We start from the raw sequence: 9,741 nt of genomic DNA, 5'->3' as shown, positions 1-9,741 counted from the left end.
CTATAGTAGAATTAAATTTTATAACAGCAGGATTTTTTGCTCTTCTCCTCCCCCCCACAGAAACATTCAAGGGCCTCAAAATAGTGCTCAATAAATACTCATTAAATGAATGAAAAAATTTATATGTCAGAGCAGATTAGTAAAAATTAGAATAGAAAGGCCACGTTAGTGTCTCATCTGTCCGAACAGCTACCAAAATGATGTTTTGATTTTTATCATTTTTCTCTCTCATACTTACAGGTAAGCGCTGAATGAGTCAGAGATTCCAAATGGCAGGAAACGTAATGCCTTATATACTGGTCATTTGAACGGAAAATTGAGATTTATATAGTGAAAATGCTGATTCATATCAGAATTGTGCTGCAGGATGATCAGATTGGATAGTAACTTTCCGTCATGCTTCAGTCTGTTAGAGACACTAATAGAAAAGTAAAGAAAAGAGGAAGAAACGATGGGCCTAACAGAGCATTCTAAAACTAGCTTGGCATCTTATTTGAAAGAAGGCAAGGCACAGTGGGTACTAGAACATTTAGATTCAAATTCAATCAACCAAAATGTGTGTAGGCACTTCTACGTGTAGCATACAGATATATGTTATCTAGTAAAAAAAAAACAAAAACAAACCGAAAACCAAATATAATAGATCTGGATGTGTTATTAAATGACATCAAACCAAGTACTACAAGTAGAAATAAGGATGTTAGCCCAGGAAGGTGGCGTGGTTTACCAGGATTACTTAGGAACTCAGGATGACTCCCTACAGGTCTTTATGATGTTTTCTTTCAGCTTCTGTCCTGGCTAAGTCTCTTGTTACCTTTCATTATCCTCCCTTCCCCTTTCTCATTTAAGCTTCTGAGGCTTCTTTCACTAGCCTTCACATCCAGTCAATGGCTGTACCCACTTTGTTTTCAGATATTTTTCAGATCGTCTCCTCTTTTCTACCCTTAATGTTCTTATTCAGTGTTCCCTCGTGATGCCTTGCCGTAATTACTGTAGGAGACTTCCTACTGATCATCCTGTCTCCACTTTGGTGACGTTATAATCCCCTCTCTATTCAGCTGCCATAATCCTCTGTTTACTGTGTCACTTCCCAGAATGAAGCCCTTGCTCCTTGAGAAGACGCAGTGCTCACCGTAATCTGGCCTCTCTCTGTTTCTCATCCTTCAGCAACTCTCTCTGCTTCATCGACACCAAACTACATACAGTTCCCACCACAACTCTGGCCTTAGTTTCTTTCCTGTGGCCCATGCTGTCTCCTATTTCATGAATACTAACTTCTCCAGTTGGCTAAGTTTTATTCGTATTTCAAGATTATGTCAGGTTTCCTGACCTCTAGGATGATGTCCCTACACTTCATTCTATGGAAAGTGACATGTTCTTTCTCTGTGCTTCTATAACACTGTGCTTCAAGATATCACTTATCATTATCTATTCATATCTCTTTTCCCCATTTTGTCCTTCTATCTTGCAGACACGGATGGAGTATTATTCTTTTTCAATTTGACAGCATCTGGCAAAGTACTTGGTGATAAAACTGTTTTTTGAATGATTGAATAAATGAATGAATGAATGCTTATAGGACCTCACCGTTACCAGCATTGCATCAGTGGACACACTCAAGTCATTTACTGATCAGCAGACAACTTCCTTTAACTCTCTTTTCAAGGTATCTCTTTTGTTTCTCTCATGGAGAATCCTCTTTTACTTCAACACCTGACAAACGAGTCACACCTCAGCTGTAATGAAATTTTCCTCCCACTGTCAATCCTCTGTTGCTGATGGAAGGATCCATGTTAAAACTTTTTATTTTATTCCCTTTGGACTATTGTAATGGTCTTTTGGCTGGTGTCCCGGCGCACGTAATTAACAGACTTCAGTTGATATGAAATGTTGCTGCTAGAATCCAACCCAACACTGTATCAAATAAGCACATAACCGTGGTTTTCGTGTCATCAAAATTAGAGATGGAAAATTATTATTAGCTCCACATAGACCCTGTTCCTCTGGGGAGTTGAGGCAAAATTGCTCCCCTCTGGTGTTTTGTCCACTGAGTTTAAGTGAATCAAGCAACAGGTCGTCTACTATTTCCCTTGGGAGATTCTTTCACTGTCAAATAGAAGTGATTAAAAAAAAAAAAGAAAAAAGAGAAGGAAAAAACCTCTTCAACCTATATTAGGTTTTCTTGACTGTTTTCTTTCTAGCCTCTGCTCAGTGAAATTCTGAAGCATCTATACATGATGGAGTGTATTCTTTGGCCAAAAGGTTTATTTTCCTCTGTGATGCTCGTTGAAGGCATCGCCTTTATAATGACCCATTTAATCCCAGTCACTTGGAAATGAGTTAAATGCTACCTCCTTCACACAATCTAAATTGGTTTAACATCTTTCAATGCAAGTTATTTGTGTAATTCCCTGCACGTGCTAATGTATACACCTCAATCTGATGACATAGCCATCAGGTCCAAACAAATGATTTCAGAGGTCCAGGAGCGAATTGCTGTATTGATCTATTAAACAGACCTAAAATGCTTGTTTGGATTTGGAAGTCACTTGCAATCAGCAGCATTTTAGTGAAAGGCATAGGCTGTGAATGACTTAGTAGGAGGAGGCAAAGCCATGTTGCCTGACTACCCCTAGGGATTGGTACTCCAGGAGGTTTTCCAAAAGGCTTTCACTACTGACAGGCTTTACTGAGGCTGGATGTCAGTTTCTCCATTAAGATCAACCTTGATATTAGATTATGGTGTCAGGGAGGAAGAAATTTTCCTCTGCCTCTCTAGGTTCTACTGATTGGTCTAAGGATTAAATTGATATGAGAGAGATTAACAAGAGAAAATCAAAAGTTTAATAACATGTATAACTGAGAGAGACCCAAGAAAACTGAGTAACTCACCAAAGTGGCAGAAGACTTCACCTTGAATACCATCTTCAGCTAAAGACAGAAGAGGATGCTGGGGGCAGTGGTTTGGGACCTCAAAGGGGAGGAAGGCAATTTACATGGAGATGGAAAAGCAAGTGTTTTCAAATGTTCCATGGGCCACGCAGAGATCATGGGACACAGAGAGGAATTTTAACAAACAGACTTTGTTAGGTTCCTCCCTGTCTATGCACTTAGTTCATACTATAGTTATCCACGGTGACATCTCCCTTCCTGGAACAGGTCCTCTGTTTGCATTCTTTCAGGCAGTTAGAGGGAAGGTCAACATTTCTTCCTGAGTCTTTTGGGCCTTAAAAATAATCGGCCTAAATTAATCCTCATGCCAAAGAAACACAATTTAGGGTGCCAAAATTTCCTCTGCTACAGTGGGGAGAGGGGAAAATTTTCCTATTCTACCTCTTCACAGTTACATACTACATTGATTAGGGAGGATTTAACACAGGGAAAAGAAAGCTTGCTGGGATTTGAAGCCAGATGGACTTCCATTCAAATACTGATTCTTCTACCTTCTAGCTGTGAAACATTTAAAAAGTTATTTGCCTTTCTAAATCCCTGATTTCTCATTTATAAATTGGGAATAATAATATGATACTCATATGACTGCTGTGGGGATTAAATGAAATAATGTATGTAGTATGTGTTGGCATATGGTAGACACGCAATAAAATTTTGGTTTATGTCTCCCCTTCTCCTTTGTGAAGAAGACTATTCTACTACACAAATCAATGAGGGTGTGTTGGAAAATGTAGGTGAACATCTGGTATGAATTTAACATGCATTTTATGGAGATAGGAAATCAAGGTATACTGTATGCTTAATTATTAATAAAATACCATAAATGACATTAAATAAAAAGTTCTATATAAGTTCAAGATACTACTGCCACTAATATTTTTATCCACTTGGTGATTGGTCACATCCCTTAACAGCTCTCCTTTGACCTATAAAATGCTTTAAACTTTTTTTCCAAAGTGTCTTTCTATATCCTCAAATATTATTCGGGGCACCTCAATCTTGCCTGTTTGTGTCAATAGTATACAAATGTATCATACTAAAAAGTTATTTCATATATTCTGGAAGCCTTTTTTCTCCCTCTTGTTTACAATCAATTGGTCAATAATATTAATGAAGTTCTTAGAGCAAGCAAAGTGTGATGTGTGTGTGTGTGTTACGTGTGGGCAGAAGTATTGAGCAAAAAGTGAAAGAAGCTTTATGCCATTTGAATGGATCCAGTCTCCCAAGCTTCCATCATTTTCCAAGCTAACTTTTGAGGTCCCAAAGCTTTATCATTTGTCTTGTATTACTGTATATCCTACTTTGTTGCCTAAGTAACAAAGGCAGTGGAGTCTTTGGATTCAGGATGTAGATGTGACACGAAGGTTGAACAGGACGGTGCCAGCCTCACGGGTGGATTTCTTGCTAGTCCTGGCTAAACCTGCAGGAAGCCAGCTTGATCGAGGTCCTGTAGGAACCCAGGAGAAGATGAGGTGCTACAAGAATTGCAGTCTTGAACAGATTAGCTGTAAAAAAGTTGGTGTTGACAAGGATTTCTAGATTGTGTTTCAAGCTATGTTATGATTCAGTAAAAATAATCCAATCTTTTTTACCCTCTGATTTGTTTTTCCAAAAACATGTTCTTTGTTGCCTTAGCATTTGAGCTGTGTATTATGTTTTGAGAGATTTTCTAATTTTTAAAAATAACTCTTTATGAGACAGATCAAAATCAAACGTGGTTGAAAAAAATAGTTCCTAAAGGCAGATGTTTAATTTATTTCTATCTAAAACTAGGCTCTAGTCCCATTAAAAGAAGTGCCAGAGCAGTATTAATTTGGTTATTTTTACATAAATCTGCATTAATGTCCAAGAGACCCTACTCCAGGTATGCAAAATAAAGTAGCATTAATTAATTAGTGCTACATTTGTCAACTATATTCAAGCCCAAGATTCAAAGCAGGAAGTGGCTGGGACACAACAGGTATTTAAACCAATCAGTGCTGATTCATGCTTGGAGGAGACAAAAAAAAAATCTCCCAGATCTGCTCTTCTTTTTTTTTTTTAAATAGATCTTTATTGGAGTATAATTCTTCACAATACTGTGTTAGTTTCTGTTGCACAACAAAGCGAATCAGCCATATGCATACACATGTCCCCATATCCCCTCCCTCCTGAGCCTCCCTCCCACCCTCCCTATCCCACCCCTCTAAGTCCTCGCAAAGCACCGAGCCGATCTCCCTTTGCTATGCTGCTGCTTCCCACCAGCCAACTATTTTACATTCCGCAGTGTATATATGTCAATGCTACTCTCATTTCGTCCCATCTTCGCCCTCCCACACCATGTCCTCAAGTCCATTCTCTATGTCTACCTCTTTATTCCTGCCCTGCAACTAGGTTCATCAGTACCATTTAAAAATTTTTTTTAGATTCCATATATATGCGTTAGCATATGGTATTTGTTTTTCTCTTTCTGACTTACTTCACTTTATAACACAGACTCTAGGTCCATCCACCTCACTACTAATAACTCGATTTCGTTTCTTTTTATGGCTGAGTAACATTCCATTGTATATATGTGCCACAGATTCTTTATCCATTCATCTGTCGATGGATATTTAGTTAGGTTCCATGTCCTGGCTATTGTAAATAGTGCTGCAATGAACACTGTGGTACGTCTCTTTTTGAATTATGGTTTTCTCAGGGTATGTGCCCAGTAGTGGGATTGCTGGGTCATATGGTAGTTCTATTTTTAGTTTTTTAAGGAACCTCCATACTGTTTTGCATAGTGGTTGTATCAATTTACATTCCCACCAACAGTGCAAAAGGGTTCCCTTTTCACCACACCCTTTCCAGCATTTATTGTTTCTAGATTTTTTGGTAATGACCATTCTGACCAGTGTGAGGTGATGCATCATTGTAGTTTTGATTTGCATTTCTCTAATAATTAGTGATGTTGAGCATCTTTTCATGTGCCTCGTGGTCATCTGTATATCTTCCTTGGTGAAATGTCTGTTTAGGTCTTATGCCCATTTTTTAACTGGATTGTTTGTTTTTTTGATATTGAGCTGCATGGGCTGTTTGTATATTTTGGAGATTAATCCTTTGTCTGTTGTTTCATTTGAAATATTTTCTCCCATTCTGAGGGTTGTCTTTTGGTCTTGTTTATGGTTTCCTTTGCTGTGCAAAAGCTTTTAAGTTTCATTAGGTCCCATTTGTTTATTTTTGTTTTTATTTCCATTTCTCTAGGAGGTGAGTCAAAAAGGATCTTGTTGTGATTTATGCCATAGAGTGTTCTGCCTATGTTTTCCTCTAAGAGTTTTATAGTGTCCAGTCTTACATTTAGGTCTTTAATCCATTTTGAGTTTATTTTTGTGTATGGTGTTAGGGAGTGTTGTAATTTCATTCTTTTACATGTAGCTGTCCAGTTTTCCCAGCACCACTTATTGAAGAGGCTGTCTTTTCTCCACTGTATATCCTTGCCTCCTTTGTCATAGATTAGTTGACCATATGCACGTGGGTTTATCTCTGGGCTTTCGATCCTGTTCCATTGATTTATATTTCGGTTTTTGTGCCAGTACCTTATTGCCTTGATTACTGTAGCTTTGTAGTATAGTCTGAAGTCAGGGAGTCTGATTCTTCCAGCTCCATTTTTTTCCCTCAAGATTGCTTTGGCTATTCGGGGTCTTTTGTGTCTCCATACAAATTTTAAGATTGTTCTAGTTCTGTAAAAAATGTCACTGGTAATTTGCTAGGGAGTGCACTGAATCTGTAGATTGCTTTGGGTAGTATAGTCATTTTCACAATGTTGATTCTTCCAATCCAAGAACATGGTATATCTCTCCATCTATTGGTATCATCTTTGATTTCTTTCATCAGTGTCTTACAGTTTTTCTGAGTACAGGTATTTTACCTCCTAAGGTATGTTTATTCCTAGGTATTTTATTCTTTTTGTTGTAATGGTGAATGGGAATGTTTCCTTAATTTCTCTTTCTGATCTTTCATTGTTAGTGTATAGGAATGCAAAAGATTTCTGTGCATTAAATTTGTATCCTGCAACCTTACCAAATTCGTTGATTAGTTCTAGTAGTTTTCTGGTGACATCTTTAGGATTTTATATGTAAGTGTCATGTCATTGGCAAACAGTGTCAGCTTTACTTCTTCTTTTCCAATTTGTATTCCTTTTATTTCTTTTTCTTCTCTGATTGCTGTGGCTAGGACTTCCAAAACTATGTTGAATAAGAGGGGCGAGAGTGGACATCCTTGTCTTGTTCCTGATCTTAGTGGAAATGCTTTCAGTTTTTCACCATTGAGTATGATACTTGCTGTGGGTTTGTCATATATGGCCTTTATTATGTTGAGGTAGGTTCCCCCTATGCCTATTTTCTGGAGAGTTTTTTTCATGAATGGGTGCTGAATTTTGTCAAAAGTTTTCTCTGCATCTATTGAGATGATCATACGGTTTTCATTCTTCAATTTGTTAGTATGGTGTATCACATTGACTGATTTGCATATATTGAAGAATCCTTGCATCCCTGGGATAAATCCCACTTGATCATGGTGTACGATCCATATAATGTGCTGTTGGATTCTGTTTGCTAGCATTTTTTTCAGGATTTTTGCATCTATGTTTATCAGTTATATTGGTGTATAATTTTCTTTTTTTGTGATATCTTTGTCTGGTTTCGGTATCAGGGTGATGGTGGCTTTATAGAATGAATATTGGGAGTGTTTCTCCTTCTGCAATTTTTTGGAAGAGTTTGAGAAGGATAGGTGTTAGCTCTTCTCTAAATGTTTGATAGAATTTGCCTGTGAAGCCATCTGGTCCTGGACTTTTGTTTGTTGGAAGATTTTTAATTACGGTTTCAATTTCATTAATTGTGATAGGTTTGTTTATATTTTCTCATTCTTCCTAGTTCAGTCTTGGAAAATTGTACTTTTCCAAGAATTTGTCCATTTCTTCATGGTTGTCCATTTTATTGGCATATAGTTGTTTGTAGTAGTCTCTTATAATCCTTTGTATTTCTGCAGTGTCAGTTGTGATTTCTCCTTTTTCACTTCTAATTTTATTGATTTGTGTCTTCTCCCTTTTTTTCTTGATGAGTCTGGCTAAGGGTTTATCAGTTTTGTTTATCTTCTCAAAGAACAAACTTTTAGCTTTATTGATCTTTGCTATTGTTTTCTTCATTTCTATTTCATTTATTTCTGCTCTGGTCTTTATGATTTCTTTCCTTCTACTGACTTTAGGTTTTCTTTGTTCTTCTTTCTTTAGTTGTTTTAAGTGTAGGGTTAGATTGTTTATTTGAGATTTTTCTTGTTTCTTGAGGTGAGATTGTATTGCTATAAACTTCCCTCTTAAAACTTCTTTTGCTGCATTCCATAGGTTTTGGGTCGTCATGTTTTTGTTGTCATTTGTTTCTACATATTTTTAAATTTCTTCTTTGATTTCTTCAGTGATCTCTTGGTTATTTAGTAGCATACTGTTTAGCCTCCATGTATTTGTGTTTTTTACAGTTTTTTTTCCTGTATTTGATTTCCAATCTCATAGCATTGTGGTCAGAAAAGATGCTTGATATGATTTTAATTTTTTAAAATTTTCTGAGGCTTGATTCATGACCCAAGATGTGATTTATCCTGGAGAATGTTCCATGTGCAATTGAGAAGAAAGTATATTCTGCCACTTTTGGGTGGAATGTTCTATAAATATCAATTAGATCTATCTGGTCTATTGTGTCATTTAAAGCTTGTGTTTCCTTATTTATTTTCTGTTTGGATGATCTGTCCATTGGTGTAAGTGGGGTGTTAAAGTCTCTTACTATTATTGTGTTACTGTTGATTTCTCCTTTCTTGGTTGTTAGCATTTGCCTTATGTGTTGAGGTACTCCTATGTTGGGTGCATAAACATTTATAATTGTTTTATCTTCTTCTTGGATTGATCCTTAGTGTCCCTCCTTATCTCTTGTAAGAGTCTTTATTTTAAAGTCTATTTTATCGATACAAGTATTGTTACTCCAGCTTTCTTTTGATTTCCATTGGAATGGAATATCTTTTTCCATCCCTTCACTTTCAGTGTGTATGTGTCCCTAGGTCTGAAATGGGTCTCTTGTAGACAGCATGTATATGGGTCTTGCTTTTGTATCCATTCAGCCAGTCTGTGTCCTTTGGTTAGGGCATTTAATCCATTTACATTCAAGGTTATTATCGATATGTATGTTCCTATTACCATTTTGTTAATTGTTTTGGGTTTATTTTTGTGGGTCTTTTTCTTCTTTTGTGTTTCCCACTTAGAGACGTTTCTTTAACATTTGTTGTAAAGCTGGTTTGGTGGTACTGAATTCTCTTAGCTTTTGTTTGTCTGAAAAGCTTTTGACTTCTCCATCGAATCTGAATGAGATCCTTGCTGGGTAGAGTAATCTTGGTTGTAGGTTTTTCTCTTTTATCACTTTAAGTATATCCTGCCACTCCCTTCTGGCCTGCATAGTTTCTGCTGAATAATCAGCTGATAACCTTATGGGGATTCCTTTATATGTTATTTTTTGTTTTTCCCTTGCTGCTTTTAATATTTTTTCTTTGAATTTAATTTTTGTTAGGTTGATTAATATGTATCTTTGTGTGTTTTCCCTAGGGTTTATCCTGTATGGGACTCTCTGTGCTTCCTGGACTTGGGTGACTATTTACTTTCTCATGTTAGGTAAGTTTTCCACTATAATCTCTTCAAATATTTTCTCAGACCCTTTCTTTTTCTCTTCTTCTTCTGGGACCCCTGTAATTTTAATGTTGGTGCATTTAGTGTCCCAGAAGTCTCTGAGATTG

At 36.9% G+C, this 9,741-nt stretch overlaps 1 protein-coding gene across 2 annotated transcripts in view; it reads left to right on the top strand.

The window, feature by feature from the left end:
• Positions 1-9,741, top strand: part of LOC309641685 (uncharacterized protein) — a 406,435-nt gene that overhangs the window by 210,216 nt on the left and 186,478 nt on the right. The window contains exon 4 of one of the 2 annotated variants that reach the window (XM_082421967.1): positions 9,554-9,619. In XM_082421967.1, coding sequence (XP_082278093.1) covers positions 9,554-9,619 — 66 coding nt within the window. Of the gene's footprint in view, positions 1-3,745; positions 9,620-9,741 lie in introns of those variants that run through there. The other variant, XR_014252735.1, reaches the window with a different exon arrangement.

This window comes from Balaenoptera physalus, assembly GCF_965194825.1.
Source record: "Balaenoptera physalus genome assembly, chromosome: 13".
In the NCBI taxonomy this organism is placed as follows: Eukaryota; Metazoa; Chordata; class Mammalia; order Artiodactyla; family Balaenopteridae; genus Balaenoptera; species Balaenoptera physalus.
The sequence above is the reverse complement of the archived record's forward strand: the minus strand, read 5'-3'. Positions and strand labels throughout refer to the sequence as shown.